This window comes from Fonsecaea pedrosoi, assembly GCF_000835455.1.
Source record: "Fonsecaea pedrosoi CBS 271.37 unplaced genomic scaffold supercont1.5, whole genome shotgun sequence".
Lineage (NCBI taxonomy): Eukaryota > Fungi > Ascomycota > Eurotiomycetes > Chaetothyriales > Herpotrichiellaceae > Fonsecaea > Fonsecaea pedrosoi.
In genome coordinates this window covers 456,122-478,161 of record NW_013550611.1, presented here as the reverse complement: position 1 = coordinate 478,161, position 22,040 = coordinate 456,122, and the positions used below count along the sequence as shown (strand labels likewise).

Here is a 22,040-nt window from a genome sequence, read left to right as displayed (position 1 = left end):
TCCGAAGAGTCTAGAGCTCCTACAGGGCCATTTCGGTCCTTTAAACCCGGCTCGCCGTACAGTATCCCAGGGGGGGTTATGAACAGCTCACGATACGTCTGAGCTTCGAAATTCCGTGTCGTGGGTGTTGTAGACTGTTCTCTTGTCCAGTTCCAGCTCGGATTAAAGCTGTCATTTCCATACTCCGCCAGCCTCTTCTTGTCCTCATTGGACAAGTATGCAGTCTTTAAATACATTGAGCGGCATACCCCCGACTCGGAATGAGCCAGCAAAACGGAAATACTCCCCACACGCATGCCTCGCATGCCGTAAATCCAAAATCAAGGCAAGTCTCCAGGGCATGTTCGCATGTGCACCATGCCCCTGTGTCCAAATCCCGAGTTCTGGAAAGGCCTCGGCGTCTGATGTTGGGTAGTGCAATAACGGCCACCCACGTTGCTCCAACTGCACCTCCCGCAATATCGACTGCGTGATTGGCGAAGATCGTCGGAGGTTAGTATGATGCTGTCACATCTTGGTTGTCGCTCTCACAGTCTGCCTGTCACAGGTCTTCCTCCAATGCAACCAGGCCCGTCAAGAGCATCGCCGATCGGAATCTGACTGATAGCCAGCAACCTAACACTACACAGAATTCGAGCCCAGGAACTACACTCGTGGCCAACACTTACACACCCCTGGCTGATAGCCAAGAGGATGTCCTGCAGAATTTCCTGCTATCGGGTTGTGCTCAGGACATGGACGTGGCTGATGCAGAACTCCTCAACTGCTCAGACGCGGGTCACAATGAAGATGTGGATGCGTTAGGACTCTGGTTCGAGATGACAGGCTCTGATATAGATATCGAACCGGACAAGAATACGTCAGTACTTGCACCTCTGTCGATTGACACGCTATCCGAGGCCATAGCACCTGGACCGTTTACAGAGCAATTTGAAACACTCCCTGATCTTGGAGGTGCCAAGATACCCGGTGCCAGGAACGAGCAGAGTAGCAATCGACGGTCGAACGAGAGCTCCGCAGGCCATATTGTGTCAGCCAGCGGTCTACCAGATACTATCAGGGACTCGCAGCGGATTGAAAACGACGCAACCGAGCAGCTAATCAGTCGCTTCGGCCGGTTACGCATCGCCGAGGACGGTCTCCGAAGATACTATGGGGCGACCAGCAACCTTCACCTCACACAAAATCCCTTGGTCTACTGTTTTCAGCCAAACATACGCACGATAGCTTCTCACGGCGAGACCGACCTTGCGCGGGCAGGATTGCAGTGGAAAAGCGACCCTACATACGAAGAGCATCTCACCAAGCTGTTCTTTGCGTGGCATAACTCACTGCTCAACATCGTCAATGAGACCATGTACTACCACCACCGAGCACTGTACCGGGCGGGTGTGCCGACAGCATACTTCTCCCCCACGTTAGAAAACGCCGTTCTGGCCGTGGGCGCCTCCTACTCCAGCCAAAGACTTCCCGGTGTCGACGACCCACCAGAGTTCTTCGCATACAGGGCAAAGACACTGCTCGAAATTGAGATGGACAGTCCATGCATGGCTACTGTACAAGCCTTGGGCACTTTATCGGCCCACGAGGCGGCATACGCACGGGACTCTCGCGGCTGGCTGTATTTAGGAATGGCGGTCCAACTCCTGTCGGACCTGGGACTGCATCTCGATCTAGACGCTACTTTCGATTCGAAAAAGGAGTCGGAAGAGCACACCAACCTGCGTCGGACTATATTCTGGTCGACACAGGCTCTCGATACGTAGGTGTTCTCCACTCTCTGATCCCATGGTCCTCACGAAACTGACTTACTTTTGTTTTTGTCTTACCAGCTTGTGGAGTGTCTATAGCGGCCGGCCATGTTCGATGCGCTACGAGGATGTTTCTGTCCCAGTTCCCCAGCCGGTCACCACAACGCCCTGGAAGCCTTATATGGACCACAACGGTGTCTTGAATATTGACAAAAGCCTAGACCCGTCCGCCGTGGGCGAGACACATCTATATCTCGTACAGCTATGCAGCAAGATCCGGAAGATGTCCAAAATCCTGTACTTGGGCCCTCCCTCCTCTTCTTTTAACTCTAATAAAGACAATGAAAAACTAATAGTTCCATTCTAACCAGGTACTCGGGCTTGCACACTACGCTTACAGACACAACCTTATTCTTCGTGGACAACATGACGCGGGAACTTCAAAGTTGGCACCAAAGCCTGCCAGAGAAACTGAAGATCGACCCGTCGTTTGACAAAAATAAGCCCACATTGCCAGCTGTCTTGGTGCTTCAGTAAGTTGACACTGCACCACGCACGCCCTTTGTCCTTATGTCATACTCCTGTAGTCAACAATCTTTACTCTTCCTGTTTCCCCCTTGACCATATGACAACACAACCTCACTCACCTTTCATGGCGTGGGGTAGTATGCAATTCCACGAAGTCATGATAATGCTTCGCCGGCCGTTCATCTCGCCGTCAGTCCCAAACACGTCGCACGACGGCATGCTCAAAGACAGCGCCGAGATCTGCGAAGCTTCGGCCACGGCCATCTGTCGACTGCTGGTCATGTACCGCCACCAGTGGGGGATGCGATTCATGCATCCGCAGATCGTCTCCATCATCCTGACCGCCGCCATGATCCACGTCCACAACTGCTGCATCTACTCGAGAGACAAGGGCATGCAGGCCCACGAAAACATCTCTCTCTGCTACAGCGCCCTCGGGGAGATGTCGTACTTCAACATCGCGACTCGCTCGCTCGAGACGATCATGTCCCTGAGGCGTGATTGGCAGAGTCGGACGTTCACGGGTATCGGCAAGAAGCGGCCTGGCCATGATATACGCTGCGGAGGTTGATGGACGTGGCCGAAATGGGCTCGAGAATGGATCAAGCAGAAGCCCGGATCATATCGACTCAGCAAGTGGTTTCTAGGGTAGGGTATGAGACTAACGGTAACACAATTGTCGTGCATATGCTACAGCGTCTGTTGAATCATGACCTATTGCCACGCTGTTGAAGGGAAATGGGCACGAATACGACATGTCGTCCGTCAGAGAAATTATTGAAAACATATCTCCTTTCTAGATACATTCTAAGTTGCTTCTCGAAGGACATGCCCCTCTCATAGCCCAGATCGTGGTTCTGCTGCTTCACGATGGCATCCCAGGCAATTTTCATCTCCGAAAGCCAATCCCCAATGATCACGTCGACATTGCCGTGTTGGACCATCCGGGCCATGGCGTGCGGGTTGTCGCCCGTCGTGGACGAGACGCTCCCAATGCGGAGGATCGGTTTCGAAATCATCTTTGACACAGATACCGTGGTCGCGGTCGTGACCGTGATCGTCGTCTTTGTGGAGAGGATCTTCGTAGGTGCACACACGGAGAAAATCCAGATCACATGTGTCCACACCACAACGACTTGTGATCACAGATCAGAAGAAATCATCAGAGACCGGGTTCCGAATGCATGGCAATATGCATCTGAGAAGACAATGCTTAGCGGACTGCGCCGAAAAGTGCTTCACTTAGTAATCTCTACCACTAGTTGACACAAGCCATGATCACTTGACGGGATGGAATGCTGTTTTCATTATCCCGGTCCTCAAGTGGCAGATGGCAGCCGTTCCTCCACGGATTCCGGATCCCCATCCACCTCCAGTCACCCAGCCAGAGGCCTGACTGATCGCTGTTCGGAGCTTTGTATAAGGCTCCTCTCACACAAGGGGATGTTTCCCTCCTTGTTCGATGTATTTCCGGCATGCAGACAAAGGACATTGTAGTTACCTCGCCTTTCCAGCTATTCAGGACCTCGAGTGAAGCTCCTAGAGACCCTTCGCTGAAGGGCTGAACTGAGCACTGAGAATGGCTCAAGTCTGACCCCGCCACGTGACCCGGCTTCCTGGGTCTAACTATTCTAGGAAGAAGAAGCGGAACTTATTCGGTGGAGTTTCGATTTCACCACCCAACAACCTAGCACATCCCCAGCACCATCCCACCTTCTTCACCCGAGAAGAGGAAGGTTGAAGTCTCGAAACGTGGTCACAGTCCTCAAAGACCGGAAGATCTCCTCCTGTCACCACCTTTTGATCTTTTTATCGAGTCTTTCGACACCTTCGTGCATTTGATGTACAACCCATATCCAGCTCAGGCAAAGAATAAAATTGAGAGACATTCTGTCACACACTTGAACTATCTGTATTGGACAGGGTCTCTGGCATTTAGGACTTTTGCGGATAACAATACAGTCCTAAGCCTCCGGTGTCCGATATTTCACAATAATTTCCTAGTGTTGAACCGAGTTCGGCCGAGCTGGCCAGCTAAGTCTTGGAACTCGTGTTAGTTCTTCCCATTATTGTAGGAAGTAAACGGGTTCCCCTCGATCTTGGGGCGGCGATCGAATGCCGCAGCCGAATCACCTCATCGAGGCACAAGCTAGAGGCACCCCTTCTCGGTAAGGTCCATCTTCCCCACCTGGGTGCCCGTCACACGGGGTAATCTTCCACGGCTTCAAAAACGTCTGAGGAGAAAGAAGGCTTCACTCCCTCCAACATCGACAAAACTACATAAGCGCCAGCCAACATGCCTCTTGCGCTGGATCCCGAGTTCGCCAAAGTGCTGGAGCCATTGCTCCCCACCCTGGCAAATGCCCCGAAGGTTGCTGTAGGAGATGTCGCGGGAAGGCGCCAGGCGCTGGACACCTTCTTCGGCCCTGTGTACCACGCGTATCCCGACCCAGACGAGGTCTCCGAGGAGAAATATCACGTCAAGTCTAGCGACGGCTTCGAAGTCCCCATCTACCGCTTCATCAAAAAGGGCACACCTACCACGGGCTCAGTATCAGCCGTCTACTATGTGCACGGTGGGGGCTACATCGCCATGGACGTGGCCATCTACCGTAAGAAGATCAAGGACCTTGTCTCCAGGTCCGGCGTCCAGATCTTCACCCCAGATTTCAGACTCGCGCCCGAAGCACCTTATCCCCTGCCCATCGAAGACATCTGGGCCGGATTACAGGATTTGAGCCGCAACGCCCCAAAATACGGTGTTGACCCGGCTCGCATTGCCATCATGGGCGACAGTGGTGGCGGCGGTCTCGCAGCGGGTCTTGGATTGAAGGCCAGAGACGAAGGGCTGAGCCCACCGCTGGCCAAGCAGATCCTGGTGTATCCCATGGTGGACGATCGCAACATCAAGCCCATCGAAGCGCTGGAACCATTTGCAACCTGGACCACCGATGACAACATCACTGGCTGGCAGGCATACCTGAGCGGCAAAGCAGGCGCACCAGATGTTCCGTACTATGCTGCGGCGGCACGCGTACCATCGGTCGAAGGCCTCCCGCCGACTTACATTGACGTGGGAGACTTGGATATATTCCGTGATGAGGACATCGAATACGCCCGCCGCATCGCGGCTGCCAATATCCAGACCGAGCTCCATGTATATCCAGGTGTGCCCCACGGCTTTGATCTGGTAGCGAAAGATATATCTGCGACTGTTAATGCAATGGCGAACCGAGTCCGAGCGATACAGTCGATTTAATGGACGGACGACGGGGTGAATATGACCAAAACCCGGCGTGGATAGAGTGTTCTGTATTTATGACCGGCACGATGGGCCCTGTGAGCCACTCCGCACACAGACATATAGTCCAGACAGAAGATCGTATGGAGAGTCTCAAAGGAAGAAAGTTTACTGATTGACATCCCTTCTCGCGCTTCCCTGTAGCATGGCAACCCATATACGTCCTTTCTTTGGCAAATGAGCGCAAAGTTGAGTCCATGCATTTATTTTACAGCACGTAGCATTGTAGATATCTATGACTGTTTCCCCACCTAGAGAATCGCAATGACATTGGGTTGTGTGCCGACTCCGCCAACCACATGAAGAGGCCCGCCGGTCAGGAAAAAGGACCACTGTCGGCGCTCTCGACACACTTCTGCTAGGCGCTCGAGATCCCACAGCTCGCCGATCGGCGTGCCCCAGTGGACAAGAAGCCACTCGTGGAGCCGCACGACACCGGGCTGGAGAAACGGGATCGGGTTGACCTCGAACCCGAGCGTGTCGGTCGCCACGGCGGCGAAATGGTGATTCCAGATCCACTTGGCACTCTCTTCTGTGGCTTCGAGGCCGATGAATGCGCCCCTTTTCGAAGCGGCTTCTTGCTCCTCGATACTGGCGTGGACATGCCAGTCGGTGAATCCCGTGCGGAGAATGAGGATGTCCCCGTCGCGCAGGTGCGTCTTTTGATGCTTCAGAACCGATTCCACCTCCTCCGTGGTGATGATGGTGGCCGCAGGGATGGTGACGGGGGGTTGCCCGGTCTGTTGGCGCCAGCCATGGTAGTCGACGAGGAGGCCGCGTCCAACGATGCCGCCGCGCTGTACCCACTCTGTCGTGGGATGACGTGAGAATCGTTGTTTTCCAGAGTGAGCGGGTTCAATGGAGAGAAAGACATACTGTGAAAGCCTAGCCTCCTGGGATGCTTCCTGATTGTTGCCGGCCTCGTGCTCTCTCTATTGGGCGTCTCATGGGGTCAGTATAAAATTGGTGGTTGACTACTCGTTTGACTGACACTTTCTAGGCGGTCAGCCTTTGTCGTGGACCTCAGGAACTATTCTAGGACTTATCATCACTGGAGGCTGCGTGGTCATCGTATTCGTCTTCTGGGGCAAGTTGGCCCTATGACATATTCACTGCGATCAATGCTAACAAATTGCACTCATAGAGGCCTATGGACCCCATCCAAACCCGATTGTCCCGGTCCATTTCTTCAAAGATCTCACGCGGATTCGTCTGGCTGATCATTATCGAGTCTGTGGCAGGGACCGCCTATGTCGTGCTTAGCATTATCTGGCCATCACGTAAGTTCCGACCGCGGCGAGTATGGGCTTTCAATGACGGGTCGACCATAGAGGTCTAACGGCTTTATAGCTCTCCTACGACTAGTTGGCAGACCACCGCGTGGCTATCGGTAAGTTTTTTGACAAGATGAACCCTGATATAAAAGGCTGGATGTGCAGCTGATACTGGAGGGACGAACAGACTACCATCGCTTTGGGCATCTATTCGTCCATTGTCTTATGGGGAGCTTTGGTCGCGATCCTGAAACATATCCGACTCCAGCTCATCTTCCTCACGTCCATAATGTTGGCTTTCATTGGGGCCATGGCATCTTGTACCCCAAACAGCCTGAGTCGCGCTGCCGTGCTCTCCGTGTTTGCTTCTTTCCCTGCAGGCATTCTGGAAATCATGCCCAGTCTGCTCGTACAGATGGAGACCAGCGACGCAGATCTCGGGACGACATTTTGTAAGTGCATACCAAATGCAACCACCTCTCCCGTTGTTTTTTCCTCTTCCAGCCGACAGAAGTGAAACATCCGCGGAACCTTGACCGAGACAACTAACAACTCCCTAATAGCGATACTGTATGCAATGCGCCCCATCGCCGGCGCGATCATGTCGGTAGTCTACCTCGCTATTCTCAGCAGCAAGACCACCTCCAAGCTCACGGCCCACATTCCCCCCGTGGCCACCCAGGCCGGCCTGCCCGAGACGTCTGTATCTTCTCTCCTCGCAGCCATCGCCGCGGGCACTCCAGACGCAATGGACGCGGTCCCTGGCATCACCGCCACGATCCGAGAGGCCGTCGCCGCCGAGCTCCCCTGGGCGTACGCCGCGGCCTACGCGTACGTGTATTACTCGGCCATCGCGGTCGCGGGCGTCGGCCTGATCGCCTGCTTCTGCGTCAAGGACTACGACAAGTATCTGACCAACCACGTGTCGCGCCAGATATACAAGCCCGGCGGCGACGCAAAGGGCAGTAGCAGCGGCGACAGCGAGAAGAACCAAGACCTCGAGGTCTGGGAAAGGGAGGATGGTGCCGACCCGAACAAAGGGACGGCCGAACATGTCACGTCGATTGACGAGGACGATGTGAGCAAGACGACCGGGGTGTAGTTTGTGCGAACACATACGGGGGCGTAGAGAGAGACCCACAGACTCGCGCGCACGTACACCCTCATGTTCTGTATCTATCATCGCTGCGGAAATGCGCCATATTCGTCGCTCGTTAGGTAATTCATCTGCTGTGTAATACCTACTGCTTCATATGGAATCGAAACAAAACATGCTTTAATTTGAGACTTCTGAGCGGATTCTCGAGACCTAGCTCAACTCCCTGCCCGCCTGTCCCGTCTGCCTGATTGTCTGTTGGCTAGCTGACTTACAGCCTGAGACAAAGGAACCAATGACCCGCACTGTGAATAAAAAGGACGGAAGGGAGAAAGGACACAGAGAATTACAAAAGTTCGTACAGCGTATCAACCGATATAATACGACGTTGGGAAAAAGGGCCAGCTATCCGGTATAATGAAGTTTGTTTGTATGCATGGATCCTCCGAGAGACATCTCTCGAAAATTCGACTCGGCAGCGACCCGCCGACCGATAACGGAGTTTCGAGACGGGCGGATCCATCGCTCTCAAGATGCTGATTGGCCGTATCGAAGCCTTTGGTGCCTCGGCACCGGATCTCGCAAAGGGGCAGCCAGCTCCATCATATGGGTTTCCGAGATTACTGCCTCTGTTGTTCTTCGTCGCTGGCTTTCCGCAACAAAGAGTCTTTTTCTCCCTATTTGTGCCCGACGAGGTCCTTCTCGAGATCTGCTTACAGTGGCTTTTTTGCTCTTTCATTCTCGGTTTTCTTTTCATTTTGAAGCTCACTCTTGAGGTCATACACACCTTTCTAACCGAGTTTCTCAGCCGATCTTGACCATTGACTTACCGACAGGCGTGGAGCAGGAGGGTACAAAGAATGTTGAATCCGGTGCGATCTAGAGGCATTGCTCTTGCTTCAGCCCTTCGGGGTTCCAGAGTGGTGTCGAATGGGCGGCCACTAAGAAACGTTCAAGGCGACCGTTCACATCTTCTCTCGTCGCCTGCGAGAGGCTCCAGGCCATGCACCGCTGGCGGTCAACGTTGCTTCACATCAACGACTCCAGCTTCAGCCAAAAGCGGAGCCAAAGCGACAAGACCGCTTGATGGAATCACAGTCGTCAGCATCGAACAAGCCATCGCTGCGCCGTTCTGCACCAGACAGCTCGCCGACCTCGGCGCGCGTGTCATCAAGGTTGAGAGACCCGGGGTGGGCGATTTTGCACGAGACTACGACACGCGGGTCGACGGGCTCGCGTCCCATTTCGTCTGGACGAACCGCTCCAAGGAGAGTCTGGCGCTGGATCTCAAGAAACCCGGCGACTTGGACGTGTTGAAGAAACTTCTCCAAAAGACCGACGTGCTCGTGCAGAACCTCGCTCCTGGCGCGTCCGCGCGGCTGGGTCTCAGCTATGAATCTCTCAAAGATACCCATCCCGGCCTGATCGTCTGCGACATCTCCGGCTACGGCCAGGACGGGCCCTACGCGAAGAAAAAAGCATACGACTTGCTCGTGCAGAGCGAGGGAGGGATGCTCTCAGTCACGGGCACCAAGGACGAGCCCGCCAAGGTGGGCATCTCCATTGCCGACATCTCGGCCGGAATGTATGCCTACAGCAACATCCTGGCCGCGTTGATGCAGCGGCAGAAGACCGGCAAGGGAAGCAAGATTGACATCTCTTTGCTCGAAAGTCTGGTGGAGTGGATGAGCTTCCCGTTATATTACACTTACAAAGGCGCACCGGCGCCCACACCGACCGGCGCTTCCCATGCAGCGATATACCCTTACGGGCCCTTCGAGACGGGCGATGGCGGGTCAGTCATGCTCGGGATTCAGAACGAACGAGAGTTTGCAAAATTCTGCGACATCGTCTTGGGAAATCCGGGTTTAGCGACCGACGCACGCTTCATGAACAACTCGTTGCGTGTACAGAACAGAGACGAACTGCGAAGTATCATTTGTAAGGCCTTGGAGAAATATTCCGTGTCCGAAGCCGTCGCAAAGCTCGATGAAGCCCAGATTGCAAACGCAGCGGTGAACACGATGCAGGGCGTTTGGGAGCATCCCCAATTGCAAGCCAGACGGCGGTGGACCGAGGTTGAGACGTCCAAGGGCATGATCCCTGCACTTTTGCCTCCCGGATGCGTTCCCGAAGGTGAGGATGTGGAGGGTTTACATGCCAGGATGGACAAAGTCCCAGAAGTCGGTGAGCATAACGAAAAGATATTGAAAGAGTTGGGCTTGTAGGGCGCAGGTCAAAGTCGACAGGGTAAAAGAGCCAGATGACGGAATTACTCAGCATGCATGAGCTGAGATCGAACTAAAAGGACGACCATGTTGAAGTCTCCAGCTTCATGTCATCGATGATGGAAAGGGCAGGGAAGTCGTTCCGCGGAAATCTGCCTATGTACTGAGTCGGAAGGATCGCCTGAGTCCATGAAGCCAGCGAAAATTACCATTGGGGGGCGTATACGTCAAGGAACATTGTCAGCACCTGGCGTAAAGGGGCACCAGCTTTGGAGATGCATCCCTGATGGATCCAGAGCAGCAAGCCAGTCCCGTGGCACTATGAGATGTGCACCCGGATACCAGGCCACAACGCCTGTCCCGTATGGAGATATATGTTGATTACCCGATGGAAAAAGTTTCTGAGAATTGTATGGCCGCTTTGGACCATTGTGGTACTTCTCTTGTTTCTCAAAGCCACTGTACCTAGATGATAGGATCTTTTGAGTACCGGTCCGGGGGTCTTTGGCGGACAGCGGCCATGGCTCTCAGCCGGATAATGCATGTGATGTCCAAATGCAAGTTATTCCCAAGGACTATCCCTGTAGGTGTTTTTTGTCCGACCAGCCTCTCTCTATACGCCTTGAGACATACTGATGACCAAGACAAAGAGTGCTATTGTGGAGATGTCTAATCATCGTCCGTCTGTAGGGGGCGGGCAGTCCCAGTGTAACTGTAACAGGGCAGCAACGCGAGTTTAGAGCAGCGGCAAGGCTATCGCTGTGGACTTGTGGAGCCTACTCAAGACGTCAACAGATCCTTGTACCGGGAAACTGCGAGCCATTGATGATGGTGGTTGTGTTGTTGTGTTGTTGTACTAGTAGTCAGCAGAGTGGGAGTTTCATAGCGCGGGGCAAAATATCGCTGTCTGACAGAAGGATAATCAGCCATAGTGGCACCGGAATGAGCCACTCGTCCATTAACTACTTTCTGACTGACGTCAAGAGTCCTTCAGCACATATCAGCGCCGAAACACGGTGATTGTCGATTTACAAAAACTCAGCGATCGGAATATCACGCCCTTCGCGGACTTCCCCCCCACTGCCTCACATCCATGTCCACATCCTGTCGCGGTATCTTACTTCGTCTGAACCCTTCTCCGCGACATATAAACCCTCTCGTCATCCCTCACTCACTGCTCTGTCGACAGCAGCATCATCGCCGTTTCCAAAACTACCCCGCCAAAATGTCGTCCGGATTGACTACTGTGTTCTCCAAGGATGCCTGCCCTCGTAAGAGAGACCCGCTCCTAGTCATTTCATGTGGACGCGTGATGTTTGAGCTTGGAACGAGACGATAGACGATAACTAACCCGCTAATTCTTTCGGATTCCAGCTGCGGGCCCGTACAGCCAGGCTATCAAAGCCGCCGGGCAGATCTGGGTAGCAGGTCAGATCCCTGCGGACTCGACTGGAAAGCTCGTCGGGGGTTCCATTGCAAACCAGACGGAGCAGTGTTGCAAGAACATCAAGGCGATCTTGGAAGCCGGCGGGAGCGAGTTGGGCAAGGTCGTCAGGGCCGGGGTGAGTAGCTATACAACACATATGCCGATTTTCCCACGATGGCCACGAACTACAGAAAGAAAAGCTGATCGTCGTGAAACACAATAGGTCTTCATATCCGACATGAAGCACTTTGGAGAGATGAACGCCGTGTACGAGAAGTACTTCTCGCACAAGCCGGCGAGGACTTGCGTTGCCGTGCGGGAACTGCCCAAGAGCGTCGACGTCGAGATCGAGGCCATCGCTCTTCAATAAACGCATGGGACGCCTTGGACTAAGGGAAACCAACCACCTTTGGCGAAAAAAACTGTACAAAGCCCCTTTTGCCGAATGGGATGGGCGAGCTCGATGGAAAAAAAAGTTTCATCTTTTTCTTTTTACAAGAAACGCCACGGTTTTCTAGGGTGCTTTATAGAAACCAATCCGATCCTTGGGATAACGACCAACTCGTAAAACTCTCTGAATGTGCGCACAATATGTTCATAGCTTGCTCCTGCTGTCCTCTCCGTAGTGTTCGTCCAGCTCGACAACCACCTTGCCCCATGTGTCGCGCGCACCCAAGTCCGTCAGGGCCTTGGGAACCTCTTCTAGACCGTTGTACCGCTTGTCGGTGAAAGTCATGCCCCTCAGTTTGCCCGAGTTGATCAGTTCGAAAATGCCCTTCCAGGCTTCTTGTATTGCTTCCGGCTCTTTGTTTCTGTATTCCCCCCAGTGCAGTCCGACAATGCTGATGTTCTTGAGCAGGACCCGGTTCATGGCCACCTTCTCGATGGTGCCTCCGGCGAATCCGATGACGAGGAGTCGGCCGTTCCACGCTATGCATTTGATGGAGGGGTCGATCATACCTATGATTGTGTGGAGCAGTGTCAGCGGAAGACCCCATGTGTGTGAGTGTGCACGAAATGATCTGCGAGGAAAAAAAAGAAGAAAACACCACCTACCGACGGGATCATATACAATGTCCACCCCTTTCTTCCCGTTGCCTGTTCGGTGCTGCTCGCACAGCGCAACCACTTTCTGAGGCCAAGTTCCGTCTCGATAGTCGACCACGTAGTCAGCTCCATAGTCCATGCAGACCTGCCTCTTGCGCTCCGACCCAGCTGTGGCGATAACGGTGGCACCATACGCCTTCGCAATCTGTACTGCCGCCAGTCCGACACCTCCAGCGCCGGCATGCACGAGAACCCAGTCACCCGCCTTGACGTTGGCACGGATAACGAGGCCACCGAAGGACGTCGGGGCCGTGACATACACGCCAGCGGCATCGACAAAGCTCCAGCCCGGAGGGATCGGGAACATGGCATCCTCGGACACCAAAAGGTGGCTTGAGTACGCGCCGTGCGTGGCCCCAAACACCCTGTCCCCGACCTTGAACTTGTGGTTCGTTTGTGTGCTGACCGTGCCGTCGAGGCTGCTCGCGACCGCACTCTTGGAACCCTCACGGGTCGTGGGCGTCGCGATCACGACGCCCGCGAACTCCTGGCCGCCGATCCATGGCAGCGGCGGCTGGTGCTGGTATTTCCCCTGGACCTGGAGGATGTCGAAGAAGTTTGTGCCGCAGGCGCGGATCTTGATCAGGTATTTTGTCGGGTGCGGGGAGGGCGTCGGGAGCGTCGTTACGGTGAGCTCTCGCGGTTCCGAGACGTATTTCGAGACTTGGATCGCTTTCATGGTGGGAAGGTGACGGTGGGGAATGGAAATATCACAAGAATCTAGATCTGAGATCACAATTAAAACTGGAGATAAGGCAGGATGTCATGGTGTGTTTGTGCCAGTATTTCATTGCTAGCCCGAGTTTGGCCCCCCATTGATTTGACCCAAGAGGAGCCTCGGTTGTGGAGGCCCGCGACTCTGGCGGGCATTTCAGTGTGAGTTTGCCTAGGCATGCCATATCGGCCAATGAAAACACTCAAGAACCCTCGGCTTATACAAACAAGGACTTTTCGACAACACTCTATCTTGTGTACATCGTAAGTGGATGTTTGACCGGCCGTATAAAGATGATGGAACGAAAATTGGATTACTTCGGCATGCGCTTTCGACTCCAAGGAATATTTGAGACGGAGGATTAAGCCTCATATACAGAAATGGTGCGGCAAGGGTTCTGCGCGCTGAAAAGGAAACCACACAATCAGGCATTGGCAACGTGGCAGGCGAGGCCGTGCTGCAGCCAGCCCAAAGGGGACTTGACGAGGGGACGAGGGGTCGCCAGAGACCTGGCCTTGTACCAATACCCTGTACATGGGGGTCCTATTGATTCGCTCATAAATTCTGTACAGGTTGACATGTCATTTGCTAGGTCAGGCCAGGTGAGGCTGTACTTGTAAGAGGATGGGCTCAGGCGCTTTTGACTTCGGTTTCATCCCACGCGTGTATCTCTCTGCCGCTGCGTCCACAAGATTGAAGTAGGACTGTCATTGAATTAAAAACGTATATTCCATATCTGACCCAAAGCACCAAGGCTGAGACCGTTTACGAAACACCGCGCGCAGAATTCACGACACCTTGGCGGTTGGTTGTCTGCCTACCTGCTGCACCTTGCATTGAGCTGCGTTGTTCAGCCTCAATCACACATAGCCTCTCACAATTTCATCAAACAGTCCCTCGAGCATCTCACTCTCCTCGTTAACAGAACCATCATCATATCAAACATACAGCCGCCATCATGTCTGCGCCAGCTCTACTACGAGAGGGGAGCCAACTTGCCCTCAAAGCGAGTAAATCCACGGCAAAAGCCATTACAGATCATGGACCCAAAGCTGCCGCCGCAGTAAGTCGTCGTGTAAACATACCAATTTTGTGCTGTCACATATCGCTGACCAATATTGTTAACCACCAGGCCGCTGCATGGACCGTTCAGAATCCGGGGCTGGCTGCTTGCGGCGCTGTCGGGACTGTCGGCATCATCCTCATTGCGGCTCCCGGTGTCGTCGTTGTCCCAGTACTCGCCGAGTTGGGTTTTGGAGCTGGTGGTGTTGTTGCAGGTACGTTGGAATCAGAGCAAAAGCACCCCGTGTCGGCAAATCACGATACTTACTCACGCCCGTCACCACAAAGGTACCACGGCTGCCACAATGCAGGCTGGGATTGGAAATGTTGCAGCCGGTAGCGCTTTCGCGATTGCTCAGAGTGCAGGTGCCGCGGGCTCAGGTCTCGCCATCGTCAACGGGGTGGTCCAGGTGGCCGGATTCGCCATGACCGCTGGTAGTGGAGGACTCGCGTGGATCAAATCCAAAGTCGGAACATAGCATTGGCTCTTTTGCGAACCTCAGACGGCCATGACGGCAAATTTGGGCTGAGATACGAGATCAACATTCTGAGAAGGATAGGCCTGAAGAGCAAGGAATCGGAACCGGACATCGGGGACAGCGATAGATAATGTACTCTGCAGTCACACGAGGCGCCGGCGTGGTGTTCTGCCCTAATCAGGAAAAGCTCTCTGGCTGTTTTAACTAGACACTTCTCTTGGCTGCCGCGTCCTGCTCCGATTTCAACCTGCTCGGCATCTTATTTTTGCTGGTGCCTTTGCACAACTTGTGCCCGTCTAAGAAGTCATTCCACTAGATCACCCCTTTCTAATCACGTCTTCGACTCCGATGAACGGACCTCCTACAGACCCCAATCTCTCGGCAATCATCGACGCCTTGATTTCTGGATTTGATGCCCTGCTATCCGGCGTGCGTGCGCACATCGAGAACGAGAAGGCCTTGAAGGAGAGGCTCGAGTTTGCGGCAAATGAGGTGAGTCGGTTCCTCGCGCCTTTTGTTCCCTTCCAGACTGCGTTATGATGAGAATCTTTTGATTAGCTCTAGATCAAGAGCTGCAACCATTTTGTAGCGATGAGCGACATATTGCATGTATTACCTGAATTGCAGAGACACCCGATTACTGTTTTCATCGTCCGTGAGAATGGGATGAGAAGTGCTGATTGAATCCTTGCAGTATGACAAGGTCCTAGCTGCCGATAGCACTCTCTCGGCCTCCTCCATTGCACCGAGCGAAGCAGTCCGCAAATTCCGCCAACTTCCTCCCATTGACACAGACGTCGAATTCTCCCTGCCTGTCCGCGAAGCGCAGCAAGCCATACAAACCTACAAGATGTCGAAGATACACGGACCTCAGCCCAATGGGGCACGATGTCCAATAGCTCACCGGAATCGTGACCCCGAGGATCTTGAACGAGATTTTACGACTCCTGGTGTCAAGGGGACATTGGGATGTCCCTTTGCGAAGATGCGCAATGGACCTACCTCGTCCGCTCACGATGATCCTATAGCGGCAGAATTCCATCAAGACACCCATTCAGCACGTTCGCCAAATACGGAACAACGCCCGGGCCAATGCCCTATCCGTTTCCTCGATCAACATTCTCCGGAAGAAATTGCAAAATACGTTGAGAATCACAAGCACGAAATTCCCCGAAGTCACGAAATCTGCGTGCGACGATATCAGGGCAACGAAAGCAGTGCTCGACAGCTAGACGCCAAGTATGGCAATTTAGTAAACATGATCCAAGGCCTGGGAGTCAAACACAAAGCATATCTACCCGAGCGAGACAGGATCGAAGAACAGTCGACTCAGGCAGTAGAGAAATGGGCCGAGACAATCAGCGAAGTTGCCCCTGTCGCTCCAACCCCAGCTCAGAACGGCGTGGTCGCTGATGAAGAGCCGCGAATATCACACTTTGATAAACCCCTGCGAGAAGTCCGGGTCGGCGAATCCCCTAGTCGGCCATGGGGGATCTCAGTACCCCCGGACAAAGAACCCACACCCAGTGCCTTGGAGGAGGAAGATGATGTGGCACATCTCAAGGTTCACGCTGCGAGTTCCCAGGCTGCTCCGTCGCCGTCTCGCCATGATGATCCGCATGAGCAAAGTCAGAAGCCGTCTCCGCCGAAGAGACCGACCGATGACACGGTTGAGAGCAGAGAACCCCGAACCCAAATCATCTTCAATGGGCCCGTCTTCTTCGGATATTCGGCCGAGGCTGTGGCAGCTTTGTTGCAGAATACTCAGCTCGGTAATATGAAGGCTGGTGGTGGATAGGCCATCTACCTGTCAAGGTCAAGGCTTGCGAGGGTCACTTTCTTATTATTGCAGCGTTCAGAGCGAAACGATTGAAGACATGACCTGACGATTTTATGCTTTTATGCTTTTAGAGACAGCGTGCTCTGTTCATGTACAACGTGGATGTACCAGTAGAACTGGAGAGGCGGGTGAATGTATATATAATGTAGGCACGCAAGGAGTCAACCAATCCAATGTGCGGACAGGGACAGGTTGAACTATGAAGGTCCAAATAATACATTTGTTCTTGCAACGGAAAATTGTGTGAAAGGATAAATTCCACCAGCTCTGGCCGTACAAGTCCGCATGACGCGGAATCCTGTAGGCCGTGACTTCGGCGAGCGAAGAGCTTGTGGGGATGATGCAAGCAGCTGGAAAGTGATTTGTTGCGTTGAGCCTGAGCCAGAAGCAGGGTTTCTGGGTTGATGTGGAAGGAGAAGGAGAAGGAGAAGGAGAAGAAAGAGGAGGAGGAGAACTGAGGTACCGTGAAGCGCCCGACATTCGACGATATGTGTAGAAGGTCTCATGTTCTCATATATCACCTGTTTCGGCGAGAGGAACTATGTCTCTGAATGTGGGAGAGAAAGGACGAGCAAAAGGAACCGGGATTCATCTTATTTGGGAGTTTCGTTGTTTGTGATAAGTGGAAGAGGAAATGAAGTGAAGTGAAGCAATGATAATTATACGTACGATTTTTCAAACTGTCAAGGGGTCACAATTTTGCCAAGAAATATTTATTTCAGGCGTCGGGAAAGTTTCTCTTTGGAGCCGCCAGAAAACAAGTACATGACTCCAAATACCTATGTAGATCATCGGAGTGTCACTCCCAATACCTACGGTGGAAGCCTCATATAGTATCACCTGCATTTTGGCTAGCATCTACCATCTATCGTCTACCGAGTAGTTATAGAGACCCGATTTTCGCGAATGACTCCTTACCCACACGTGGTTCGAGGTCAATTTTCCGCATTCCCGCCAGGAAACCTTGACCACAAACACCAAGATGTACCTCGTGTACCGAGTAGGTAGAGCATCTTGTAAAGTAAACCGCTCACGGTCTACCCAGCCAAACCTCCTCCAAGAACTCCTCTAGCTTCTTGGGTCTCCAATCCGGACACCGCGTCGAAAACTGCGGCTCTTTGGACAGATCCCACACTCCGGAGACGTAGAGCTTGCCGAATAGGATCAAGGACTCTTTCCTCGCCGCAGTTTCGGCGGGCGACGCGTCCCACGCTGCGGAACCTGGGTTCGGCAGAATCGTCACTTTGCCTTGGTTCAGGTCGTCGAGGGTATCGTGTGTGATTTCGAATGGGGTGCCTCCTGTTTTTGCCAAAGGCGTCAGTATATTGCAGACAGGTTTATATGTCGGTGATCAGCACAGCGGGGTCTTCCAACCGGAACCGTATTGCTGGCTGTGAGGGAGAAGGTGTAGGCAGTGAACTGACCTCGTACTTTTTCGGCGATGCTCACGAACTCGTGGAACGTAACGCTATCCCCCACTGCGAACGTCCATTCTGGCCAGTCCTCGGCTTCCAGCAACAACAGAATCGCTCGAGCCACGTCGCCAATCAGAGTCAAGCTGAGAACATTGGCTCCGTCTCCCGGTATGGCTGCCTTGCGATTAAACACGTCTATTGCCCAGGAGTAGTCCGATAGGTGAGACTTGACGTGTGGCATGCCCCAATCTGCAGAATCGTCAGATGAGAGTTCTTTGCGTAGTCTTCCTTTTGTGGGATATAGAGGAAGAAATGTCGATACAAAAGCGAGCACTCACTCCCCGACCGGCCAGACTTTGCGGGAGGGAGCGAGCAGAACAGGGCAGCTCAACCTACAGTCCATAAACCAGCCACAGGCAATCCTCGTGTACTGTAGCGAGCTGGACTTGAGCAGTGACGCGGCATCGAGCCACCACTGCACGGTGGGGTCTAGAGGTAGGAGGCTGAGGAGAGCGACCCCGTGAGAATTAGTTCCCGTCCGTTGAAGACTTCGAGTGGCGGCGAAGACAGGGGAAGAGCACTCCAGGTCAAGAGTCAAGATGGACGTACTCGGGGACCGTCTTCGCCCAGAATTCGCTCGGTATCAGACGCTTCGTCGCGCCGGACTTGTCTGCAGCTCTGATCAGATTACACTGGGCCGCGCTCGTGTCTGGGGAGCTGATGCCGATAGTCGAGACGACGGTGTGGACATTGTGTGTCGTCAGTATGTCAGCAAGCCCTTCCACATCTTCGTAGTCGACATGGAGGTATCTAGTTCCCGCCTCAGACACGGAAGCTTCTGATGCCTTGCGAGTCAGGACGATGACCCTGAATTTGTGGCTCTGTTCAACATGATCCAGTATCGATCGGCCCACGCCCCCAGTCGCTCCCGCAACGGCGACTGTGATCATGGTCAGTTTCTGGAAGAAAACAGTGTAGCGCAGGGTGACGCAAAGCCTTGCTCGACATGGGGATTTAGAGTCGGAACTGGTGGACACCCGAGCCGAGGATTTGCGGGGGTGGAATTATTTTCGACATCCTTGGTCAACCAGAGCATGTGGTTACACATTCGACGCGCCAGGTAGATGGACACAGAGAGGATAAGACAGATTCACCCTGACGACCGTTAGCACTCTTTCAACTTCACGGGAGTGAGCGGTTAGTAGCTGAGTGCAGGATCATCAAGGACAGAGTTTGATACGTACCGAATATCGACAGCGTATATTAGATGTGCTCAACCCCACAATCTATTCCGCTTTCCCCCACCAGGTTTCCCTATATCAACTCCCATCTCATGATCTGGAGACCCTGTCCCATCCGTGAAGCTGCAGTTCCTTAGCCGTCACCTCCGCGTTGACATATGGGATACGACATCGTCGTGCACGCGCACACAAACACACGCAGCCGGTGCGGCCGCACAAGTTCCGGTTTCTGTAAAGTCCCGTTGGAGTTTGTAGAAATCCCCGTCAGTCACTCCATCTTTTCCTGGGTATCATGGTGTCGTCGCTGCGGGAAAGGGTCCACATTGATTACATGATGTATATCATACTATACCTTAGCCTCCCTCGCATTCCCTTTTTCAGTCGTCGTGTTGTCCAATGAAGTTTCGCCTGCCCAATAAACCTTGGATAGCGGTCGAAGTTGTCATTTTCCGCCAACACTGGCGGCAACTCATGGTCCACAGAAATCATGAGATCTGTTCCCTCCTCTTCATGCTTTTGTTTTTAACCAGGAGGAGGTATTTCAATACCAATTCCAGCGCAGGCTTTAAAATCAAGCACCACTCCGTCAGATTTGCCAGATGGGGTGACAGAAGTAGGCTCTCTGAACCACCCCTGGTCTGGTGGATATTTTGTGTAAATGCAAGACATACCGAGTAAAGGCAGAGCTGACCACATGCTGAAAGGATAAAAAGCGACAGCCCTTTCCGTGCCCGGGAGATTGACGTACTTTCTCTTTCTCTCCTTCTCTGCAATCTTTTAAGAAGAAATACATCAATCAAATCACTGTTCCTGCTCTGATACCTTTCGCTCAGCTTAAATATCTTTTGAGAGGCCAGTCTACACCTTTGTTGCTCACGTAGGTGTGGAAACCGACATGCCAAGTTTCAAAGTCTGGTTCATCACGGGCACGTCTTCGGGGTTCGGAAAGGCCTTAACCCTCGAGGTCCTTCGTCGCGGTGACAAGGTCATTGCCTCTGCACGAAATGCCGCGAAGCTCGACGAGCTCAAAACTGCCGGAGCCGATACCATGAGTCTCGACGTCACCTGGCCCCTCGACAAGTTGAAGGCAATTGCAGAAGAGGCCCACGGGCTCTATGGGCGGATCGACTACCTCATCAACAACGCCGGGTATTGTCAAGTCGGCGGCTTGGAAGAGCTCACGTATAGTTTCCCTTCATGCGCAAAGCGATGCCTGGTAGACATGTGTGTTTATGCTGACGTCCATAAGGCCGGAGGAAACTCAAGCCCAGTTTGCAACAAACGTCTTTGGCCCGTTGAACGTGACGAGGTCGATTCTCCCATATATGCGCGCGAAACGATCAGGCGTGATTGCCAACTTCTCCAGCATCGGAGCATGGCGCGGCACACCCGCCGTGGGCATCTATGAGGCTTCGAAATGGGCTGTCAGCGGCGTCACCGAGACACTGCATCTCGAGCTGGCCGAGTTCAACATCAAAGTCTGCAGCATCGAACCGGGCTACTTTCGATCAAACTTTCTAAGCAGTGGTCACAAGATCCTTCACGTCAATCACATACCAGACTACGACACCACAGCTGTCCGGAGGACAGAGGAACGCGTGGAGCGGACAAACCAGAACCAACCGGGCGATCCCGCAAAAGGTGCCAAGGTGATTGTTGATGTTTTGACGGGTGCATCTGGCAAAGAAATCCCATTGAGGCTGGCTTTGGGCGCGGATGCTTATAGGATCATCCGGGGGAAATGCGAAGAGACGATCAAAGGCCTGGACGAATGGAGGGAAGTCAGCTCGTCAACCGACATTGATGCCAAGTAAATTACGAGCGTCATTCTCATCGCGGCATTCCATAGGAACTGCTCGATATGCTGCCCGGCAGCCTTGGGTTCGGGGTTGCTCGACTCTCCAGGCAATCAAAGCACTTCGCTTGGAGATGTGAGCCCGGCAACATTGTCAGGCTTCCCGTTGCATCTCAAAGCGGGTGCCTTGCAAAGTGGCATGTTGCCCATAAATAACCCGACAGTGTTCTTTCGACTGTGGAACCGGCGAATTAGCCTGAAGCGACAACCATCAGGCAACGAATTTACGTGAGATACCGTCCGCGAGGCTTTGTCCAAGTCCCTCCAGCTCAGATATACGCCTTGCCCTTCTCTTTAAATTTTTCATGCTCAACCGAATGAATATTGACCTTGATTTTAACCACAGAGCTGTATGGTTAGTTTAGACATGAGGTCGGTAAGCTGTGCAGGAGAGGATTACGCTGCGCACAATGCGTTTTTAGGATCAGTCTGTGGGTGGCGATAAAGTAGTCATAGCAGTGTCTGCAATCAACCATGAACTGCTACGCGGAGTTGCAAAGCAGCGGCTCCACAAGATACTCCAGGCCTGTCCTCAGAGGATTTGATGTATTGATCGAAGCCATGCGTATCTAGCGGATATGCTGATCGGACGTGCGGTGAGGCTCCTAGGAGAGATCGCGGATGAGGCGTTCAGGGTAGGATTGCCCAGCCTGACCAGCCTGACCAGCGTCTGACTTGTCGAGGGGGGCATCATTTCATTTGGAATGGCGCCCGGAGGGACC

The 22,040-nt window shown here is 53.2% G+C and overlaps 12 protein-coding genes across 12 annotated transcripts; 8 read left to right on the top strand and 4 right to left on the bottom strand.

The window, feature by feature from the left end:
- Window positions 1-734: 734 nt before the first annotated feature.
- Z517_07642 (uncharacterized protein) lies at window positions 735-2,850 on the top strand (the record flags this gene model as incomplete). Its single annotated transcript, XM_013426163.1, has 4 exons — window positions 735-1,762; window positions 1,833-2,036; window positions 2,123-2,284; window positions 2,418-2,850. The coding sequence occupies 4 exons, from the start codon at window positions 735-737 to the stop codon at window positions 2,848-2,850; spliced, it is 1,827 nt and encodes a 608-aa protein (XP_013281617.1).
- A 136-nt stretch (window positions 2,851-2,986) lies between these two features.
- Z517_07641 (uncharacterized protein) lies at window positions 2,987-3,298 on the bottom strand (the record flags this gene model as incomplete). The annotated part of the gene is made up of 1 exon (XM_013426162.1): window positions 2,987-3,298. One exon carries the CDS (start codon window positions 3,296-3,298, stop codon window positions 2,987-2,989), a length of 312 nt encoding a protein of 103 aa, XP_013281616.1.
- A 1,277-nt stretch (window positions 3,299-4,575) lies between these two features.
- On the top strand, window positions 4,576-5,538 carry Z517_07640 (uncharacterized protein; the record flags this gene model as incomplete). Its single annotated transcript, XM_013426161.1, has 1 exon — window positions 4,576-5,538. The coding sequence occupies one exon, from the start codon at window positions 4,576-4,578 to the stop codon at window positions 5,536-5,538; it is 963 nt and encodes a 320-aa protein (XP_013281615.1).
- A 293-nt stretch (window positions 5,539-5,831) lies between these two features.
- Z517_07639 (uncharacterized protein) lies at window positions 5,832-6,454 on the bottom strand (the record flags this gene model as incomplete). The annotated part of the gene is made up of 2 exons (XM_013426160.1): window positions 5,832-6,377; window positions 6,404-6,454. 2 exons carry the CDS (start codon window positions 6,452-6,454, stop codon window positions 5,832-5,834), a joined length of 597 nt encoding a protein of 198 aa, XP_013281614.1.
- Window positions 6,455-6,730: 276 nt separating this feature from the next.
- Z517_07638 (uncharacterized protein) lies at window positions 6,731-7,956 on the top strand (the record flags this gene model as incomplete). The annotated part of the gene is made up of 4 exons (XM_013426159.1): window positions 6,731-6,860; window positions 6,931-6,970; window positions 7,032-7,306; window positions 7,418-7,956. 4 exons carry the CDS (start codon window positions 6,731-6,733, stop codon window positions 7,954-7,956), a joined length of 984 nt encoding a protein of 327 aa, XP_013281613.1.
- An 854-nt stretch (window positions 7,957-8,810) lies between these two features.
- Z517_07637 (uncharacterized protein) lies at window positions 8,811-10,178 on the top strand (the record flags this gene model as incomplete). Its single annotated transcript, XM_013426158.1, has 1 exon — window positions 8,811-10,178. The coding sequence occupies one exon, from the start codon at window positions 8,811-8,813 to the stop codon at window positions 10,176-10,178; it is 1,368 nt and encodes a 455-aa protein (XP_013281612.1).
- A 1,225-nt stretch (window positions 10,179-11,403) lies between these two features.
- Z517_07636 (uncharacterized protein) lies at window positions 11,404-11,974 on the top strand (the record flags this gene model as incomplete). The annotated part of the gene is made up of 3 exons (XM_013426157.1): window positions 11,404-11,449; window positions 11,553-11,740; window positions 11,828-11,974. 3 exons carry the CDS (start codon window positions 11,404-11,406, stop codon window positions 11,972-11,974), a joined length of 381 nt encoding a protein of 126 aa, XP_013281611.1.
- Window positions 11,975-12,199: 225 nt separating this feature from the next.
- Window positions 12,200-13,390, bottom strand: Z517_07635 (uncharacterized protein; the record flags this gene model as incomplete). The annotated part of the gene is made up of 2 exons (XM_013426156.1): window positions 12,200-12,564; window positions 12,661-13,390. The coding sequence occupies 2 exons, from the start codon at window positions 13,388-13,390 to the stop codon at window positions 12,200-12,202; spliced, it is 1,095 nt and encodes a 364-aa protein (XP_013281610.1).
- Window positions 13,391-14,384: 994 nt separating this feature from the next.
- On the top strand, window positions 14,385-14,967 carry Z517_07634 (uncharacterized protein; the record flags this gene model as incomplete). Its single annotated transcript, XM_013426155.1, has 3 exons — window positions 14,385-14,489; window positions 14,559-14,703; window positions 14,777-14,967. 3 exons carry the CDS (start codon window positions 14,385-14,387, stop codon window positions 14,965-14,967), a joined length of 441 nt encoding a protein of 146 aa, XP_013281609.1.
- A 348-nt stretch (window positions 14,968-15,315) lies between these two features.
- On the top strand, window positions 15,316-16,765 carry Z517_07633 (uncharacterized protein; the record flags this gene model as incomplete). Its single annotated transcript, XM_013426154.1, has 2 exons — window positions 15,316-15,459; window positions 15,662-16,765. The coding sequence occupies 2 exons, from the start codon at window positions 15,316-15,318 to the stop codon at window positions 16,763-16,765; spliced, it is 1,248 nt and encodes a 415-aa protein (XP_013281608.1).
- A 1,072-nt stretch (window positions 16,766-17,837) lies between these two features.
- Z517_07632 (uncharacterized protein) lies at window positions 17,838-19,172 on the bottom strand (the record flags this gene model as incomplete). Its single annotated transcript, XM_013426153.1, has 4 exons — window positions 17,838-18,106; window positions 18,232-18,471; window positions 18,619-18,725; window positions 18,832-19,172. 4 exons carry the CDS (start codon window positions 19,170-19,172, stop codon window positions 17,838-17,840), a joined length of 957 nt encoding a protein of 318 aa, XP_013281607.1.
- A 1,186-nt stretch (window positions 19,173-20,358) lies between these two features.
- On the top strand, window positions 20,359-21,277 carry Z517_07631 (uncharacterized protein; the record flags this gene model as incomplete). The annotated part of the gene is made up of 2 exons (XM_013426152.1): window positions 20,359-20,645; window positions 20,713-21,277. The coding sequence occupies 2 exons, from the start codon at window positions 20,359-20,361 to the stop codon at window positions 21,275-21,277; spliced, it is 852 nt and encodes a 283-aa protein (XP_013281606.1).
- Window positions 21,278-22,040: the final 763 nt, after the last annotated feature.